Source organism: Magnolia sinica, chromosome 2 (assembly GCF_029962835.1).
Source record: "Magnolia sinica isolate HGM2019 chromosome 2, MsV1, whole genome shotgun sequence".
Taxonomy (NCBI): Eukaryota; Viridiplantae; Streptophyta; class Magnoliopsida; order Magnoliales; family Magnoliaceae; genus Magnolia; species Magnolia sinica.
The window spans coordinates 56,487,555-56,508,926 of record NC_080574.1 but is presented as its reverse complement, the minus strand read 5'-3'; the positions used below and the strand labels follow the sequence as shown (position 1 = coordinate 56,508,926).

At 39.0% G+C, this 21,372-nt stretch overlaps 1 protein-coding gene across 3 annotated transcripts in view; it reads left to right on the top strand.

Annotated features, from left to right (window-relative positions):
- Positions 1–400: 400 nt before the first annotated feature.
- Positions 401–21,372, top strand: part of LOC131237134 (protein MID1-COMPLEMENTING ACTIVITY 1) — a 43,384-nt gene continuing 22,412 nt past the window's right edge. For 2 of the 3 annotated variants that reach the window (XR_009167060.1, XM_058234797.1), the window contains exons 1-2: positions 401–1,495; positions 6,112–6,527. Coding sequence is in view for 2 of the 3 variants with exons in the window: in XM_058234797.1 (XP_058090780.1) it covers positions 1,085–1,495; positions 6,112–6,527 (827 nt within the window). In the remaining variant the exon portion in view is untranslated. The remainder of the gene's footprint in view (positions 1,496–6,111; positions 6,528–21,372) is intronic. The other variant, XM_058234796.1, reaches the window with a different exon arrangement.

Below are 21,372 nucleotides of genomic sequence, written 5' to 3'. Positions count from 1 at the left end.
GGGGCTCACATGCCTTACGGTCGGGTAATTTAAGCCGTCCTTGTTATCTTTACTGATGTAGATCAGTTATTACCCAGTGATTACGCTTTGTGGATAGTCATAACCTTTTGATTCTCTGAGCCGAATACATGTCTAATAGCCCAAAGATAGTGAAGGTTAGAATCAACCGTTCAGCAAAATTTTCTTAGGTTATATCTTATATTCTGAAATCCAAAAAATGGACGGTCCTGATCATTGGAACTCTCGGCATGTGGGCTAGATATAAGTATTCCCCCAAAACAAAGGGGTGTAAGGGCATCTTGTGTAATATCCTCCAAAGTCAAGGGCCGTTTCCTTGGTTCCTGTCTTCCAGTGGTACAGCCAAGAGAGAGAGACAGCGAGAGCGCTGCAGCAACACCAACAACAGAGCAGCCAAAAAAAACACCACACCGATTGAGAGAGAGAGAGAGACCTCAAAACCTCCAAAACTCTCTCACTCACTCCAGGACCAAAACTTGCTTCCAGAAATCCACACCCAGCTTTTCACGCAAAGCAATGCCTGAAATTCACAGAAATCAAAGCCAAACCTCTCTTTTGTACCGACTATCTCTCTCTTATAAGAGATAATGGAAATGCTTCTTCTCCACAGAAAATAAGAACCTCACATGAAATAAAAAGGAAAAAAGAATACCAGAAACAGAGAAATCAAATCCACTCCCTTTTCCCTCCTATCAGCGGATTCTCCGTCCCTTTTCCAGCCAATCGTTTTGTTTTCAGTTGTTTCTTTTTCCTTATAAATGCAAATGCCAGGAAGAGATACGGAAGTTTCTAGAGCTTTTTAGCAACCGGAGATGAGAATGCTGAAATGATTTTATCCGGCGAAAAAATTTGATTCTGTAAAAGATCTGAGAATGAGAGCTCTGGATCTTGCTGCGATTTGGAGATCACCGCAAATGGACGCTCGATCTCTCTGTAAATTGCGTTTTTAATTTGCATGGCGGCTTCCACTTGTTCCGCGGGAGATATCGGCAAAAAATCTGGTTTTGGAAATTGAGGTCTTCGTTGAGAGAGAGAGAGAGAGAGAGAGAGAGAGAGAGAGAGAGAGATGGCGGCATCTTGGGACCAGCTAGGGGAGATTGCGAACATCGCACAGCTCACAGGATTTGATGCGGTCCGTTTGATTGGGATGATCGTGAAGGCAGCGAGCACGGCCCGCTTGCACAAGAAGAACTGCAGGCAGTTCGCACAGCATCTGAAGCTGATAGGGAACTTGCTGGAGCAGCTCAAGATCTCGGAGCTGAAGAAGTATCCGGAGACGCGGGAGCCGCTGGAGCAGCTTGAGGATGCACTGCGGCGGTCCTACATCCTGGTGAACAGTTGCCAGGATAGGAGCTATCTTTATCTGCTGGCGATGGGGTGGAACATTGTGTACCAGTTCCGCAAGGCCCAGGGTGAGATCGATCGGTATCTAAGGATTGTGCCGCTCATCACTCTTGTCGATAATGCCAGGGTCAAGGTAATTTTAGTCTCTCTCTCTCTCTCTCTCTCTCTCTCTCTCTCTCTATATATATATATATATATTGTATTGTTTGGTAAGCTTTTTCTATTATCATTTTGATCTGTATACAGGGCATTTGAGGGAATTTCCGCATCTTGATAATGGGCTGCTATTTAAAAAAATTTAGTTTTGTCACGTTAATATCTTATAAATCGGCTATTTTCTAATAAGTTTGGTTCCTAATATGTATGAGACATTTTTGCTCCAATTCGTCAATAGGATTGAGAATCCTCATTTCAGTCCACATGCTACCGTGGTACATGTCTATGAGATCCACCCTGCTTATCAGACAGGTGATACTGTTGCATTCCCTGGCCCAGTAACCAGGCAGATCCAATGATCAGGTTGGCTATGCATGTAAAGTCGAACTAGTTGCTGGCTAGTTTAATTTTTAGCCGTTTATTTCGGATCTGTGTGATTAGTGGACCAGCCTGATTTTGGGCCCTAGATATGTTCATGGTGTGGTCTGTGTGATGAGCAGCCATGGCTTGTCATGAACATGAAGCAGATTTTCAATCCTCTTCCCATTATTAATCTTCATATTTCTTCTTTTTTGTTGTTGTTGCTGCTGATTAGAGATCTGTTAGGTGATCTTGTCTTGTTGCTGTCGTTTTAATTCCAATAGGAGGCTTTGGGTTGATTTGGATGGGCCTATGTTGTTTCATTGAGATTCAGCTCTATGCATTTGGCTCTACGGTCTTGAATCTGGACTATCCATCTGTGTGGCCAAAGCTACAAAACTAGCCAGTTGTTGGGTGATTTCACTTGGGTATGCTTGGTCGTTATCAGGGAATTTTGACCCCTTTGTGTTAGGTCTAGGGTATGATTATTTCTTTTAGAATTTGTCAAATATATCTTCAGTCTATTACTGTTGCTGTTGTTGTTTTAGAAATTAGGTAGGCCACTATGTTTTCTTTTGTCTATTTTTTTTCCAAGTGGAGGTTTTGTGTTGAGGAGAGTGAACCCATGTGGGTAGGTCACTGTGTTTTCCTTTGAATCTGGACCATCCATTTGGAAGGCTCATGGTACTAAAATCTCATTGACTGGGATATCCTAACCATCCAGTTAATGGACTTGATCTGTTTCAAATGTGGAGTCATGGGCAATCGACTCTTTTCTACTTTCACCCTCCTGAATGCCAGAGACTGGAGAGGTAGGATTTTCTTAATCAGTATGGTTTCCTACCACGTGCTGTCCACTGATCATTCAGGTATTTTTACAATGGTGAGTTGCAGTATCAATAAAAAGAAATGGTTTAATATCTTGATCTACTGTCCATACACCCATGTTTATGACAGTAATTCACAATATCAATCAAAAGTGATGGTGCTGAGTAGCAGTGACCCAACTTGAATTCATCTTGATGAATGAGAGTTGTCCTGTAGACCAATTCTCTCATTTGCTTTTATGTTTGTTAAGATGGATTGAACCTGGAACAACTTTTATCCTTAAAAAAAAAAAAAAAACGCACAGATTAATTGCACACACACACACACACACGCACACACACACGCACACACGCGCACACACACACACACGCCCACACACTCACTCCGTAGTGGAATTTCACCGCCTATGGGTACTCGAACCCTTGACCAGGTGTTGAAACTCCTAAGAGTCTACCACCAGAGCAAGAGTAAGGAACAACTTTTATCCTTAATTGCTAATTGCTGCACTACAAAGCTTGATTTAGTACTGGCTCAAATCTTTGCAGCTATAGCACTGTTGGGATAAAAGGTAGTGACATGGGTCTGGAACATAGCTACCGAACTCAGAAATATGATGCGAGAAATGGTTGTGGGAAATATTCATAAAAAAGGTTGCAGGAAACGTCTTGTTTAACAACAGGTGCATGCTGCATAGCATTCAACAAGAAGCATGAAATAAATGCAGGAAACGAGAAGTGCGAAATGTTGGTATTTGCAGGTTGAAGTGAGTCCCCCATTGATTGTGGTCTGAAACTTGAGTATCAGTCTGCTCTGCTTACCTGCCAAACGAGAAGTGCGAAATGTTGGCTTGAGTATCAGCCTGCTCTGCTTACCCGCCAAAACAGAGAAGTGACAGAAACTGTATGATACCCCTAGGCTTCTTCTTAGCCTACCAGCATGGACATGATGTGTATGTTATTGATCCTAGTAAGGCCGTTGGATACTTGTAGGTCATAACATTGTATTTAGTTCATTATTTATGACCTTGTAACTGTTTTCTCATGGTACCTGTGTCATTGGATATTGTCTCTGTATTGTGCCCTAGATCTGTGTCCTAGATTTTGCGCAATCCACGGTGACATCTCCACTCCCCATATTGGTTTGTCTATGTTTGAGCATCATAGAGTAAGAGTGTCTTAGATTACTTGGTGGCTCTATCCTACATGAACACCTGACCTTGTAATTTCATTTGGAACATGAACATGACATGGGGCACCAAAACACCAAACTGATACATGTTATCCAATAAGTAAATCTTCTGGGAAATGATTATGTATTACATAAACATGGTGGAATGGAGGTCTGTCATTTGTCTTCTGCAATGGATTGAGAAAGTAGTTATCGCTAACTATCATGCTAATTTTTTTCTATTATAAAATTATGGTCTCTATTAAGTCTTACTAAAAGCACACATGGTCTGCGTAGTGTATTCTCATGCAGTATGTTATGTTTTTCAGGCAGTGGTGCTTTTGTACATGATAATGCTATGGTTATGGCACCTGAATTTCATCCTTGGTTCTACACAAGTATACATTACAGGGAAATGGAATGGTGTACAACAAATATTTGACATTGGATACAGTTTCAATTCTTTGGGATTGAGAATGGATGATCCACTGCGCGGCTTTTGCTAACAAGGAGAACACACCAGCACTAGTCCAGAGTTATGATGGTGATCGGCTATGATACCTGGACCTTTAGAGTCGGGGTACCGGCAGGACACGGCAGAAAGGTTAAGAAAAATGTCACGACACCCATTATAATGTGGAAAGTCAGCCGGCAGTGTTATGTGATGAAAATGGCCTGTAAAATAATGGCTATTATTTTCTCAATATGTAACAGATCACAGCCGTTTTCTGTACTCCATACATGATGAAAATATAATGGCATTACGTTATGGTATGTAACTGCCTTATTTTTTGGGGGGTAAAAACAGCTGTTTTTTTCTTGTGGTCTTTTCGAATTTCCAATTTCGTGTTTTTCTGCTTCTTAACAACTTTTACTGTAACATAATGATAACACCAGTGGGCTTTTATGATGTCACTGTGATTTAAACCTTGAATGGGTACTGATTACTGAACCTTTGTTGGATATGGCTTGGCAATACCCATGTATTTTATATTTAATATAATTTTGATGAAACCTATAAAAAACTGAAAAATTAATATAAATGTGTTCAAATTATTATAATAATTAAAAGTGAATATATAAACAACCCCCCCCCCCCCCCCCTGCCTGTATTTGAAAAACATAGGTGATTGGATTTCGAAGATCACCCCTTGTGATTGGGCCATTTAAATGAGTTAATATTTAATGATGAATGCGATCCCAAATAGCTGGGACAAGGCTTTGTTGATGATGTGAATGTTTAATGTTGGATTTATATATATATATATATATATATATATATATATATATATATATATATATATATATATATATATTGTCACAATTTGTTTTCAACTTATTTGGTTCATAGGCTGTCAATAATCCTCTGCCCATGGCTGACAAGGAGCAACACAACTAAAAATAGAAAGCACTGTGTCAGGTCTCTGCTTTTTCTGATGCAATTGCTTCTTTTGATTCAATTTTAGCTGCGATCAGTGCCAAAGCAGGGGGGATAATTGTGGTTTGCTTGAATTTAATTCGAAGGTTATGTTTAATCAGAGGATTGTTTTTACACCTCAGTGTTTGGTTGTCTTCTTCCTTGTCAGAATTCCAGACTGGTACCTAGCCTTGGTCATGGGTCAACTGGTACTAAGCTGGATGCCCGGGCAGATTAAGAACATATTTTTAACTAATTTTCATTTTATAATTGCATAAAAAATAAAAATGTAGATGTCCTTTTACTTCTTCTCCTACTTCTTGTTTGGGAGAGTCAAGTGGTGTTCCTTTCTCTTCTTCTTCATTTATGCATAAAGGGTGATGGAGAAAGGGAGTGAGAGTAAGAGAGAGTAAAATGTAGTAAGACTTATGGGTTTAAAGTTTTAAAGTTTAATTTCTTTTTGTTTTCTTTCCTTCTGCTTTAGTTCTTTTTGTTTTATTCCCTTCTGCTTTAGTTTTTAATGTGGTACTCATGATGCCCTTACACGTCAGTTCTAAAATCATGTCTAGATAAGCAAGACTCGCTCGAATTGTTCTGACCATGAAAATTGAGCGAGTTCTTGGTTGATTAGGAAAATGAGGCTTGATTTTGTCCAAAACCTGGATGGACTAGGTTTCACTTGACATGGTGTGCAGATGACTTATCAGGTCGTGTAGACTTGTTGAGTCCCATGTTGACTAGCCATGTTTTGTACTATGGTCAGTGATAAATCTGCAACATGTTACTCTCATTTTGATTTGTCTCTTTCATCAACTTGTCAGGAACGACTACAAGATATTGAAAGGGATCAGCGTGAGTACACTTTGGATGAGGAGGACAGAAAAGTGCAAGATGCAATTTTAAAGCCCGATCCCTCAAAAAATGACGCAATGATGCTGAAAAAGACTCTATCTTGTTCTTACCCAAACTTGGCATTTGATGAAGCCCTCCAGAAAGAAAATGAGAAGCTCCAGGTAGAACTACAAATGTCTCAAGCTAATATGGACGTCGGTCAATGTCAAGTGATTCAACATTTGATTGACGTCACAGAAAATGCAGCAAGTTCTCTACCAGAGAAGACTTCACACAAAAATTCACAGAAATTAGAGCCCAATTATTCTTATGCCAATAGTGATAATGGGCATTCTGCCGATGAAAGCTATGTTAGGCAACACTCTGATACTCGTACAGCTTCAAGGTCAGTTTCCATTTGTTTGCATATAAAGTAAAAGGAATGAAACTGAATGCTTTCTCTATTTGTTTAGAAATGTTTTGTTGTAGCTGCAACTTGTGGATCTTGTGATTTCTGGTTTCCTCCTAAGTTGGAGGAATACTAGAAAGGATGATAGGAGTTACATGGTTCTTGTGTCAAAAATGATCAGGGCAATGACCCTAGGTCTGTGCAATATAACAGAAGAAACTCTTGCAAGATTACAACACCATTCATGAAGAAAGAGTGATGCAGAAAGGTCTTAAAACCAGCAGCAGATGTCGACAAAACAGTTTGAATATTCAAGAGAAACAGGCTAGGCCGAAGATAGATAGGTTGGAACTTATCTCTCAAGTTCTACACCCTGTTAGTGGCATCTTACTGCCCTATTTTTCTTTTTGAAAGGTAACTGTAATTTTATTAACAAAGCGCCATGAAGGCGACAAAGAATACAAAGAAAAAACAGCAACTGCAACTCCCCTCCAAAACACACGGATAAAAGGCCTTTTTACCCATCTTTACACAATTCCCATTCCAAAACAAAATCCCCCGCCCTTCCTATTACCCATGTGGTTAACATTACAAAAACATCTCCCATTTCTCTCTACCTAAATCGCCCAAATATCCGCCAGCAAACATAACCTCCACATAGCTTTCTTCTCCTTTCCTACCTTCACACCATGCCAAGCCATCAACAAATCACCAACAAAGCACGACGTGACCCAAGAGACATTGAAAGTTGAGAAGAAACCACTCCATAGCTTGCTAGTGAACGGGCAATGAAGAAATAGATGATTAACTGATTCTAAATAAGCACTGCAAAGAAAAAAAAAACATTGGGTAAAATCATCCTCCTTTTTTGAAGATAGTCCACGGTCAAGACGCTTTCCCTACCAACGGGCTAACAAAATGCTGCAATCTTTGGGTGGGGCATGCCATAGGACCACACATACTTTGTGTTCTTGAACGCACAATCCACCCCTCCTTTGTGAAGCATGGAGTAGAAGGACGTAACTGAAAAATTTGCCAGATTTCTTTTTCCTCCAAATCGCCAACGGAGCACGGCATGACCCAAGAGACATTGAAAGTTGAGAAGAAACCACTCCATAGCTTGCTAGTGAACGGGCAATGAAGAAATAGATGATTAACTGATTCTGAATTAGCACTGCAAAGTAAAAAAAAATGTTGGGTAAAATCATCCCCCATTTTTGAAGATTGTCCACGGTTAAGACCCTTCCCCTAGCAATGAGTTAACAAAATCTTGCAATCTTTGGGTGGGGCGCACCATAGGAATGTTGTCGAATTGTGCATATGAGACCTTTTTTTTTTTTTTTGAAAAATTTAAAAAAATCGAAAAAATAGGGAAAGTAAGAAAAAAAATGTAAAAAATTTAAGAAATTAGGGGGAACTTTCCTAAGCTAATAGATACTTAATTTTATGTATTTAAAATACATTTGAGTGAAATTAAGTCAATTAAACATCAAGTCATCAATATTCAACAATATAGTTAACAAATAACACTTAACATTTAACAAGTCGGAAGTAAAGTAACAACAAAATGAAGAAGCTATTTGTTTATTATTGATTGTAGAAAATGGAAATATAATTTACAAATTACAAGTTGTACAAACTAATAAAATAATAATAAATGCTATATACATTGATCTATTTGCCATTAAGACATTTAATCACCACCACCACCATCATCAGAGTCATCTCCTTCTTCCACATATACTTCTTATTTTGTTTTATCATCATCTGTATGTACTAATACTTCATTAACATCCAACAATGGATGTGGATCTTCAGCTTGATTATCATATCCTCCTATCTCCTCAATCTCTTCCACAGGTTGACTGCTACTACTCGCCCCACCTCTCATTCACCTTCGAGCGGAAGTAGAAGTACCTTCTTTATGTGTTGATCCGTATGCGACATATGAAATTGCGTGGATTGTCTACCACGACATGCGAAAGCTTGGCGGAGCTTAGAATTATGGCCAAGTCCTTTTCTTTGGGGGGGGGGGGAATAAGACCACTTAAAAAAATTCGCCAATTAAAAACAATAAACACTTAGGCTTTTAAGCCAAGTGGGTCCAATTGCAGATTACAAATGATACAACAAGTTGAGCCACTAGTCTATTTTCAAGCATTCATATAATTCAACCAATTAGACGCATACGCATGAATAGAAAATGTGCACAAATCACAATTGCAAATACCATGATATATGGTGGTTCGACGACTTGCCTATTCCAATTTCGACGGACACGGGGGGGGTGGGGGGTGGGGGGTGGGGTTGGGCAATAGGCTACAAATGATACAACAAGTTGAGCCACTAGTATTTGTGCGAGATAAATGTCTTGTGTGTGCGCGATCAATTAAATGGCTAGCATACAACCATTCAAGCATTCATATACTTCAACCAATTAGAGTCATAAGCATGAATAGAAAATGTGCACAAATCATAATCTACTCCACTCCCGGCGGACGCACTCTCCTTGGGTGTACCGGATTTCACTATCTTGGAGGTTTCCAATAGGTTTACCTCTAACCTCTACAATGGTTTTTAATAGGTTCACCGTTCACCACAAACCTTCGGTCCTACACAAGAATCTACTCGTATGCATTAGTGTTGGTGGAACACGTTCACACCTGTGTCGATAGACCACGTTTCCACCCATGTCGGTGGCTCTCGCAGAGACTTTGTTTTTTATTGTCTAACCATCAACCACTACATCCTAATCCAACCTACATATACTCTCGCCGGAGGCTCCCACAGAGACTAACACATGCACTCGTGCCTGGCGATGGTCCTACCCAAGAACCTACAGGTTTCCACCTGTGTTGGTGGCCTATATATGCACTCCACAAGGACCTACGCGAGTTTGGGTAACAAACTCTATACTCAAATCCTACACAAGGATGTTTAGACAAGGATTTACCTATGTATGTGGAGTCTAAATTCTAAAGAATGCAAGATACCATGTTTTTCATCAAATGGGGCTTGGAATGCTTATTAGAGTGATTAATCATAATGAAGATGTCATGGATCTCTTTGGGTAATAGCCTAGGAGTGTTGGTTAGTATTTGAACACACCGGGGCTTCTAATTCACTCAAAACCATCATCTACGCAAAGATCTGATTTCTAGTTTTATTGAAAAAAAAAGGCTCCAATGGATATATAATGACCATCTTTGATCGATCAAGCGACCCTTTCCATCGATCGAACTTAGTTTGATAAAAAGTCAGAAAGCTTGCTGGACACTTTTGCGCACTTTCGATCGATCAAACTTGATATGTCGATCTATCGATGTTTCTACAAAAACATGGTAGAAAGCTTGCTGGACTATTTTGGCCACCTTCGATCGATCAAGCGAAGGGTCTTTGATCGATCGAGATTGATCAAAGGTTTGCTCGATTGATCTACGATCAATCGAACTTGTGCATATTAGTTTTCTTTCTTTTGCACATGATATAGCCAGCACAAATTTGATGAATAAGGGTTTTTCTATATAGAACAAGTCATCTAGGATAGATTGTTTTGGACCTAAAGGGGTCTAGGGGTAGGATTTTCAAGGCACCTCATGTTTTACTTGTTATCTTCGTCCTTGATGCTTCAAGTCTTCGGGTCTTCAGTCTTCAATGTCTTTTTATGGAGGCTCAATTGACTTAAGACATCATAGCTCACGTCACTGATAAAACTGAGGCACTAACAATCTCCTCTTTTGTCAATCACGTGACAAAAAATAACCTAAACCTTGTCATGGTCCATATCAATGACAAACCAAAACAACTCAAAATATTATATGTCAATATTACAATGATTTACAACATAAATACAAGACATGTAGACTTTTGCTATGCTCTCCCTCAAATGCTCCTCATATCTTCGTCAATTCCCCCATAACAAATAGAACCTGCCAAATAATATTCAACTTGTTTTGGTGGGACTTGATCTTTCTCCCTTTTAGTTAGTAAATGACAAAGAGACAATTCCATGGATATATTATAAGAATAGAATATGGAAAGTTCTATAAATCACGATTTTTCCTATAAGCACATATTAACAAGGGAATATAGGGTGCATATAAACATGAAAAACATGGAGCATGCATATTTGGTCATACAACAGATATATCTATTAAGCAACATGACCAATGGTAGTTTAGCCAAAAACGTATGATACCAAAATGAAGCAATTTAAAAGCTAAACTACAAAATGAAAATGAGGCTAAAATCCTTAGATTTTCCTATCAAGCACACAAAAAAAAAGTGGCAAAAACCCTTAAATTTACCTATAAAGTCCACATAGATCTCTGCGGATCACCTATCATTTTTCACAAACCACATGGGTGTGAATTTTCTAGTCTAACACGTACGCACTCGTGCCCGGTGACGATCCTCCATAAGAACCTATACGTTTGCACCCGTGTCAGTGGCCTACGTATGCACCCGTATCCGGTTGTGATATAGTCCTCCACAAGGACCTATGCGAGTTTAGGTCATAAACTCTATAGTCAAATCCTACACAAGGAAAGAGTATGTGGACTCTAAAAATGACAACCTTGTCGGATTGAGCCCCGTTGTAGCGCCTTCTTGAGAGCGTCTTTTTTGCTTGAATCTACTTCTCTCGTGCTTCCTCAATCTTTGAAGCCAGTCATCTTCCGCTTCCTTCAATCGGCTACCTTGCACTTGATGCTCCCGATGAGAGCTACCAAGGTAATGAGAGAGGTTAAATAACCTACAACTATAGGATGGTTGGTTCCAATTGGGATTCACCTAGATGGGCATTCTAAATGATGTTTAGATAAGGATTTACGTATGGATGTGGAGTCTAAACTCTGGAGAATGCAAGATATAATGTGCTTCATCAAATGGAGCTTGGAATGCTCATTAGAGTGATTAATCACAATGAAGTGGGCATGGATCTCTTTAGGTGATAGCCTAAGAGTGTTGGTTAGTATTGGGACACACTAGGGCTTCTAATTCACTCAAAACCATCATCTACACGAAGATCCAATTTCTAGTTTTATTTAAAAAAAGGCTCCAATGGATCTATAACGACCAACTTCAATCGATTGAGCGACCCCTTCGATTGATTGAACTTAATTCGCTAAAAAGGTAGAAACTCACTGGACACTTGTGGACTTTCGATTGATTGAACTTGATATGTCGATCGATTGAGGTCTGTACGAAAACAAGGTAGAAAGCTCGCTAGACTATTTTGGCCATCTTTGATCGATCGAGCGAAGGGCCTTCGATCGATCAAGACTGATTGAAGGTTCGGTCATTTGATCGACGATCAATCAAATTTGTGCATATTGGTTTGCTTTCTTTTGCACATGTTTTGCCAGCACAAATCTGATGACTAAGGATTTTCCTATATAGAGCAAGTCATCTAGGGTAGGTTGTTTTGGACCTAAATGGGTCTAGGGCTAGGATTACCAAGGCACCTCATGTTTTACCTGTTATCTTCAGCCTTGATGCTTCAAGTCTTTGTGTCTTTAGTCTTCAATGTCTTCCTATGGAGGCTTAACCGACTCAAGACATCTTAGCTCTTGTCATTGACAAATCGAGGCACTAACAACATCTTCAAATTGAGCCTTCATCTCTACGAGCCACTCATTATCTGCATCCATCTCATCTAAGCAGAGAAGGTTATAGAAACCAGGCTTCTTTTTCCTAGTCTGGAATCGTTCTCGCAATTTCTGATTGTATTGGATGAAGATCAAGTCGTTGAGCTTCTTTTGTTCAAGGCAATTCCTTTTCTTGGTGTGAATCAGCATGAAAGACTGTGTGCATCAGGCATTAACTTTGCTTACACTTATAATTATCCCAACTCAATCCAAGAATCCTCATGGCCAACTTCCTTAGAGCCGGATCCTTTTATTCAGGTCCACTCCATAGGCAACTCACCAACTAGTTGAGATTTGAGAAAAATAGATTATGTAGAGTAGGTTAGATACTTAGACTTTGTAGCACAAACGGTAAAAAATTATTTGTAAGAGTTTTGGGACAATACTACTTACTGGGCAATTTCATTGTTTGGTGGCTGTCAACAATATCCCTTGAGAATATAACCCCATTCTTTGTATAGAAGTCCAATAGAGCTGAAATATTGTCTTGTTCTTTTCTATTTGGAACCATACTTTCTAACACATCAATAAAACCAACCATGAGTATAATCTTTGCTTCTCTTGGATCGGGGGACGCGAATAAACATGCTGGGTTAAGGATGTAGGCAACTGAATATAATGGAGATAACATTTGGCTACCCCATCTTTTATTTATAATATTTATAATGGGCTTGTAATCACGCTCCCTATAGTTAAAATGGTCCATGAGCTTATTTTTCGCCCTCTCCATTGCATCATATATATAACCCATTGCTAGCTTCTCATCCCTGTCCACCAATCATAATATAGTGACTAAGGGCTCAGATACTTTTAATGCCTTTACCACTTGTGTCAATTTTTTTTGCGAAAGGATTGTTTATTGGACCTGTTTCCCTCCAGTCTTCTTTGACCAAGGCCCATTTGTAAAATCGGCCGACACTAAAACTTAGAAGTTCTATTATTATCATTATTATTATTATTATTATTATTTTGCATTTAATTTTTGTAGTGTTAAGAAGGCTGTAGCGAAACGGATGACTGCTGGACGTAGCAAGTTATCCCCAATGTGTTTTCTCATTTGATTGAGAAGAATGACATGTTTGTACATAAAGACTGATTCTTCTTGTCATATAATCACTTTTAAAAATAACTTACCAATATCTTGTAACATAAGATCAATACAATGGGCCACACAGGGGGTTCAAAATAAATAGCGGCTCTTCTCCATAAGACAACAACCAACAACTACGTACGAGGCTACGTTGTTTGTAATTACCCGGACAATGTATTCCTCTCAGATTTCCTCAACTACACTTTCTAGTAAATGAAATAAGTAATCTGCAGTATGGGAATGAGCCGATGCGTTCACAGATTTCAAGAACAATCCCAAGTTGACAATTCATCAGAAAGTTTATGAGAGACCGACTAGATCTATCGGTCCATCCGTCGGCCATGAGTGAACAACCATATGTTTTTCACGATTCCCTATATTCGGCTATGAAGGATCGTGTATAATCAACCTTGACTTTGAGACACTTCTCCCTCATTTCATGATATGAATGAGGTTTAAATCCAGGTCCAAATTGACTTATTGCTTTAACGATAACTTCAAAGATTTTCGATTTAACTGCATTGAAAGCAATGTCGGTTTGGTAAAACTACTTAGCGATATATTAAATAGTAGTATTTGTCTTTTTGTTTATATTAGTTTTCTAAAGTTGTTTGAGCTGGCCCTTTGGCCGAACCCCACATTCTCGGGGTCTGGTCTACACCATCTATCCATGAGCCCATGCCCACAAGCTCTTTTCGAGGCCGGTGGTGGTCTAGACCGGCCTGTTGATGTAGGGGAGGTAGAGCTAGCTTCATTTACATCAACTACGTTTATATCTTCATATGCATCTTGTTCTATATATTCCTCTTGATGTGGGGAATTATTGCATATCTTTCTCTTTTGTTTATTCATATATCCTATGATGCCCCTCTCGGATTTTTGGAATAATTTTATCATATGCTTTTGCATTTGATTGCGGTAAATGTGTAAGGTGTTGTTTGTGCCTCACAATGCTATTGAAACCCACATACCCACATAACTCACATACTATGTAAGTCTTATCCGTAGCACTACGATAGTGCCTATACTTCCAACTCAGGTAATTCGACTTAGGTTTCAAAGAGGAAGATTGGGAAGAAGACATGGTGTATTGATTCTTGTTATAACTTGTACGTTGTAAAAACTAAAGACTAAAGACTAAACTAAAGTAAAGACTCAAGACTAAAGAGATGAGAGAGAGAGAGAGAGAGAGAGAGAGAGAGAGAGAGAGAGACCTGTTTATATCCAATCAAAGGGATTCAATGGACAACTTAGCTTTTGGGCCATGGCACATGCGCGGCAAGGGCCAAGCAAAGGACAGCGCCTCATGCATCTCTGTCATGTACTTGATGTTGGGTTGTCACTGGCTCTGGCTTGGGATGAAGTAATATCCAACCCCAACTTCCTTCCTAAATGGGCCAAGATCTCAACTACAATTATACAATCTAAAATTCGGAAACATATTCTGTTCTTGAATGTTGTACTTGTAGACTTGTAGTCTTGAACTCCTATTGCTCTTGTAGAATTTAGATTCATGCATCTCTGTCATGTACTTGATGTAGGGTTGTCACTGGCTCTGGCTTGGGATGAAGTAATATCCGACCCAACTTCCTTCCTAAATGGGCCAAGAGCTCAACTACAATTACACAATCTAAAATTTGGAAACATATTCTTGTCTTGAATGTTGTACTTGTAGACTTGTAGTCTTGTACTCCTGTTGCTCTTGTAGAATGTAGACTCGTGCCTTCTTTGAACTCTTGCTTGATTCTTGAAAAGTAAATCTTTTCTTCTTGTAAGTTGTAAGTTGTAACAAGCTAAAAGTAACAAATGTTTTGCGTCTCTTGACTCTTGAATGTAGAGAGAGAGAGAGAGAGAGAGAGAGAGAGAGAGAGAGAGAGAGAAATGTAGAAATGACAAATGAGTGAATTGCAACTTAGATGAAAGTAGATTGTACCTACTTTGTAGAAAATGACAAATGAGAATGACGAATGAATGCAGATTGTAGAATAGAAATGAGAATCTAGAGATTAAAGAGATATAGAAATGAGAACAAAGATTAATGAATGAGTAAAGAGAGAAATGAGAATGAATGAATGTAGTTATGTAGATTGTAGAAATGAGAATCTAGGGATTAAAGAGATATGGAAATGAAATGAGAATGAATGATTGTAGAATCATAGATTATAGAGAATCTAAATCTAGAGATTAAAAAATGTAGAATGTAGAGAGAGAATGTATGAATGAATGTTATGTAACTAGAGAATGAATATGATAAATAAGAGAATGTAGAAAATGAAATGAATGAGAATTATGAGATGTAGAAAATGAAATGAGAGACTTGACTTGGAATTCGATGATTCTTGCTTCTACTTTCTTGAATCTTGATTGAAACTTGAAAGAATTTGGAGCTTGGGCCTTGAAGACTTGGAACTCGAGAGTTGAAAGATGGAGAATGTAATTATGTAAGAGAGATTTGAGACTTTGAAAGTGTATGAGAGTAGAGAGAGAGTGAATGTAGAATGCCTTTTTATGGGCAAAAAGGTTGGATTTTGAAAAAAAAAAATAAAGAATAAAAAATAATGTCTGAATGGTCAGATTTCTGACTGTTGGGCCAATATGCGATCGCATACATCCCATATGCGATCTCATATTGTCGCATATTTGACATATGTGATCACATATGTGCAAGGATTGCATATGCCACAGTCGCATATGTGCAAGGACCACACATTGTGTTCTTGAACACACCATCCACCCCTACTTTGTGAAGCATGGAGTAGGACTTAACTCAAAAATTTGCCAGATTTCTCTTTCCTCCAAATCATTCAGTCCCTTTCCCCACTAGTCGGATGATACAGCTGGATAAGATTCAAGAGCAAAGCCAATTCAACTACCTCTTCATCCGAAAGATGTGGGCAGCATGGAGGAGACCACACCACCGAAGATTTACATATTGAGACACAATCGCAGCCTTATTGAACATTGCACTTGCAAGTTTTTTTTTTTTCCTTTATTCAATCATAAAAAACCAATCATAAGCATGGTTTTGGGGTCTTTTATAGACCCATGCACAAAGAAGAAATACAGGATCTGTGGTTTTACTATTTCAGACCTATGGCATATCTTAAACTATATACCCTGCGAATGGTCTGTTAACACAACCACATTGTATGGATTGGTGGCTGCTATAATCCATTCGATCTTCAATCAAGGCCATCTGATTGGATTTATGGTCCCACAAGCCAATCAAACTACTAAACTTGCTCCAGATAAATAATCTGGCCTCTATATGTTCAGGTCAACATTCAAGTCAACCTAGGTACTTGATCTGGCTTTTATCTATACTCTAGATGGCCCATTTTGTGAGATCTCTAATCAAGACCGTTGGATGGGTCAGATCTGGTCCCAATATAACATCTAATCTCTTGGTCTTTCATTGACTAGCTTATCTGGTTTGGATTTATACTTTGATTGATCGTGTGTGTTCTCAGATGCATAGAAACAATAATCAACAGGACATGGATGTCCCGAAAAGGATAATTAACAGGACATGGATGTCCCAAAAAGGATTGGAGAGGTAAAACAAAGTAACTCATTTACTAATCTTGACATCCCCAAAAAATTCTTGAGGTATCGAGAATTGTTCAGATGAAACTGGTGCTGAGCAATGGCATGTATTGTTTGGGTGAATAAACTGGCAAGTGGCATGGAAGTGGAAATATTGACAAGGATGTCAAGTAATTGCTAGGATGTGACAATTGGCTTTTTTTTTTTTTACTCATAGAAGATGAGGTTTGATGCAATCTGGATACTGCTTTTATTATCATAAAGGTTATATAAATCTTCAAATGGATGTCAAGATTAGCTAGTAGGCAATGGATCCAAACTATGTTAGGCTTTCTCAGGATTTTGATGAGTCTAGGATGCATGAAAGGGATTATACTTTAGTGTGAGAATGGGGAAGTGACATGCTAAAAAAGTTTCAACATGCAAGGCTACATAGGAAGTGTCTACATAAAATAGTATTAGGATTTGAAAGTCTATATTGTAAATAAAGTGAGTAGCGGCGGACAATTTTAACCTTGCAATTAGTTTCCCTAGGTGGAGAACTTTGAATATTCAAAGGACATGGGAAGGCATTTTAACAAAGTTTGGGGTATTTTGGGAATTGAAAAATGTGGTTGGTGTCTAATGTATGGTTCATATTTCACTTGCAAAAAGCCACCAAATGGCTTAGATTTTACCCGCTAGTATTGTGATCAAATTTAGCCCTGCAATACTAATATAAAGAGATGTATGTAAGCTTTGGTTTTTTCTAAAGGTATTTTTGTCCTTTCAATGCCTACTTGTGAGTAGCCTGTACCCACCTCTTCTCTTTGTGTGTAGCCTACTTTAAGCACATTGTTAGGGAGCATGTGTGCTAAAGGCTTCTTAGGGTCCACCATGATGACTATGCGACATTCACTTCATGCATTTGTTGTGTTAGCTCATGCTAGGACATCAGTCCAGAAACAAGGCAGATTGGATTCTTATATGGGCTATGACACTAAAAATAGTAAGGATGAGTTGCACACTGTTGAAACCATTTTGCGCCCTTCTCACTTTCTATCTCTGCATGTAGCATGCATTTACCTATAACCCACATATTTACCCTCCGCCTTTCGCCGCGTGCATGGCATGTGCCCTACCACCTAGAATGTATTAAGAAAATATAGAATTAATTTATTTGGGTTTGGTTTAAAGAAAGAAGATACAAAAAATGATTGAGTTGAAGATGTTCTTGTTGGAATCATGATGTCAATTGCTGGTGGTACGAGTACTAGGAGGTGCAAAACCACGAGCAGGAGCAGGAGTGGTTTTTAAGAAAGGGAACAACGTCTTGGGTAGAAGGTTCTTGCAACTAAGGCAAGAACCATGGCATGAAACTTATCCTCATGTTGCCGCAGCAGGCATCAGCCTAACAATTGTTGGCTTGGTTCCATATACACTTCATTCAAATGCCCATGTAGGAAGGTATTTTTAACATCCATTGATAAAGTGGACTTTGTTGGCAATTGTAAGAATAAGTTTGACAAATTCAAGCTAACTAAATGTTTCATCATTGTTGGTCATATCCCTTCGCAACAAGCCTTGCTTTGTAGCATTCAATACTCCCATCTGCATCACGTTTTACCTTGTAGGTCCCCTGGATAACCTATGACATTTTATCTGATAGTCGGGGAATGGTGTAACATGTATCATTTTGTATAGTGTAGCCATTTCTTTGATCATAGTATTGATCCAATTACAATTGTTTCGGGCTTCTGTGTATGGGGAGGTTTTAACAGTTTTGTCTTTGATGATTGAGGCGAATCTCAATAGGAGCAAACAATGTTAAGAGTTTGTTCCTTTCCTGAATGCAATGGGCAAGCATCAGTAGCTGGAGAAGATTATGCTGCTTTTAGTGTTGACAGAGACTAGGAGAGGGGCTGGGTGGAATGTAATGGGGGTGGGGGGTGGCGGGGACAAAGATCTTTAAAGGGATTAGAGGTTTACTCAGTTTCTAGGTATGAGTTGGAAAATATTTAGAAACAATGGCACACAACTTTGCAACACTGACAAATGATCAAATTCAAAATTGAGAAAAGGATCTCTTTTTACATCATTCTGATTTGTGGAGTTATCAGTATAGATAATCTAATCTCATCCGTACTCTGATAATAGAAGGTGAAATTGTGCTAGGACTACATGTCCTCTTGATGGAGTAGCATCCACAAATTGTCGAAGGTGGGCAAAAGAGGATGCATTGTGAGATTGCTTGGTTTTAAACATATTTGAAGTCCTCCCCCAGTTTAAGGACATATAGGACCTTGTCCTTATCATCAATTATGGGGATGGCATGTGCAACACACATGGAGAGAGGAAGGTAGAGAGATCAGGGAGACATGGAGAGTAAAAGGGGGAGAGAGATGGATGGAAAGGGTGGGCCGCACACAGGTGTGTGCTACACGTAGAGTGGGAAAGAAAAAAGGGTGTCAAAATAGTTTCAATGGTGGGTGACCCATCCTCACTCTTTTCAATGATGTGGCACACTTGAGTTAAGTTGCCTCATTTTTGGGTTGACGTCCTAACATGACATGATGCAACAGATGTATGGAGTAGATGTCACATGGTCATCATGGTGGGCCCCATAGAACCTCTGTCGCACAAGCTCTCTAATAATATACCTCTTGCCGGCTATATGCAAAGAGGAGAGGTAGGTACGGGCTATTTGTAGAAAGAAATGATAAAAATGCTTTTGAAAAACCAAAGTTGATGTCTCTTCATAATTTTAATTACAAGGTAAAATTGGCTAAATGTTGTTTGTGGGTAAAATCTAAGTCATTTGCTTATGAAATTTGAATCGTATATCGGACACCAGTTACATTTTTCAGTTCCCAAAATACCCCTAACTTCATTTGAAGTGTGTTCTCATATCCTTAAAATATTCAAAGTTCTCTGCCCTAGGGAAACTAATTGCAAGGGTAAAATTGGCCAAATGCTACTTGCATTATATATAATATAGATAGGATAATTAATGGTGGTCAATTGATCAAAATACCCTTTCATTTTAGATAAGATAATCCTGTATCGGATGTCCCTTGGATACCGCTTTCTGCAGTATTGTAATTTCATGCATGAATGCTTCAGATGTGCTTCTAATTGTTGAGAGAAGGATGCCTCGAGTGCTTGCCACAATGCGTTAACAGTTGGCATGTCGAGAACTGGATCAAGGATTTCTGGTGATAATCGCGAAAGTGATCCAAGCAACAATCATCTGTTAAAGATACAGGATTGGGTTCTAGACTTCTAGCAGTAATCTTTTCATCTCCATCAGGAGATGATTTACTTCCTATTTTTATTTTTATTTTGCATGAGTGTGTGTGTGGGGCAGGAGGTGATGAGATGGGTGTGGGAGCCATGGAGACAAAGGAAATAAGATAAGAGAGTAAGGAATTTATTTTTCCTTTTTGTTTGGATGAAGGAAAGGAGAGAAAAGGAAGAGAGTCCTTTTCCTTTGGAAAATTTCAAGACTAATGATCTTTTTGTGGGATTGTGCAAATGGAAGTACATATGGATTGGTTGGTCAAGACTAATGATCTTTTTGTCTTTTTGTGGGATTGTGCAAATGGAAGTACATACGGATTGGTTGGACTGCAATTTTTTGGAGCATTGACATTCTGAAATTGTATGGTCTCTATGATTGTATGAGCAAATGAGGTTTTTGGGGCAGGGTTTTGAAATGCAAGGATTTGTTATGCTGAAGATTAAGGATTCGATAATCTTTCAAATGTGATCAGCTTTATGTCATTCCCTGTTTTACCGTAGAACCATGGTCACGATCTTGGGTGAAGAAATTAGTGTCTTCTTGACATTCATGCATGCTTTCCAAGGCGCACATAGTAGGACTAGACAACCATGTCACCTTCATCTCACTTTCTTCCTCTCCAACACTTACTGTTTTATGCATATTTTATCAGATCCTAGGTCCTGATTGTGTCGCAAATTAATATGGGTTCTAGGACAATTCGTTAGTCAACGTTTTCTTGTAGCATTCACCGATTAATCATGTGGATTCTGATTATTTGTTTACTAGATATCTTTTTGACGGTTGCTAATCGTAGTTGTGCTCATAACTCGGCTGTCCATGTGCTGCTACATTGGGCTGTCTATGGGCCAGGACCATGTTGAACAAAATCAAAATTATGAATGGTGCTGGCCTGCCGGCTCGGCTGACCAGTTCATATCTGGGGTGAGCATCAACCAGGCTCAGCCCGTTGACAGCCCTGCCCTCACATTTACCAATGTGGCACTCAGGAGTGAGATCAAAGCTGCCCAGAGGCCAGAGCTGTGTCCCACTGTATAGATTCCTAGCCCAAAATCAGGCTGGTTCACTCACATTGGTCACAATGGTCGAAACAATTGACAGCTTAGAAAAAATTGGCGAAGCATTTTTAGCCGTCCATGGATATCAAAATTTTGACTAAGGCTGGTCTGAATCAGGCTGGTTCACTTATCGCGGTGGTGGCAATGGTAGAAACAATCGACAGCTTAGAAAAACTTGGTCAAGCTTTTCTTGCTGTCCATTTGCTTCATAAACTGTGGC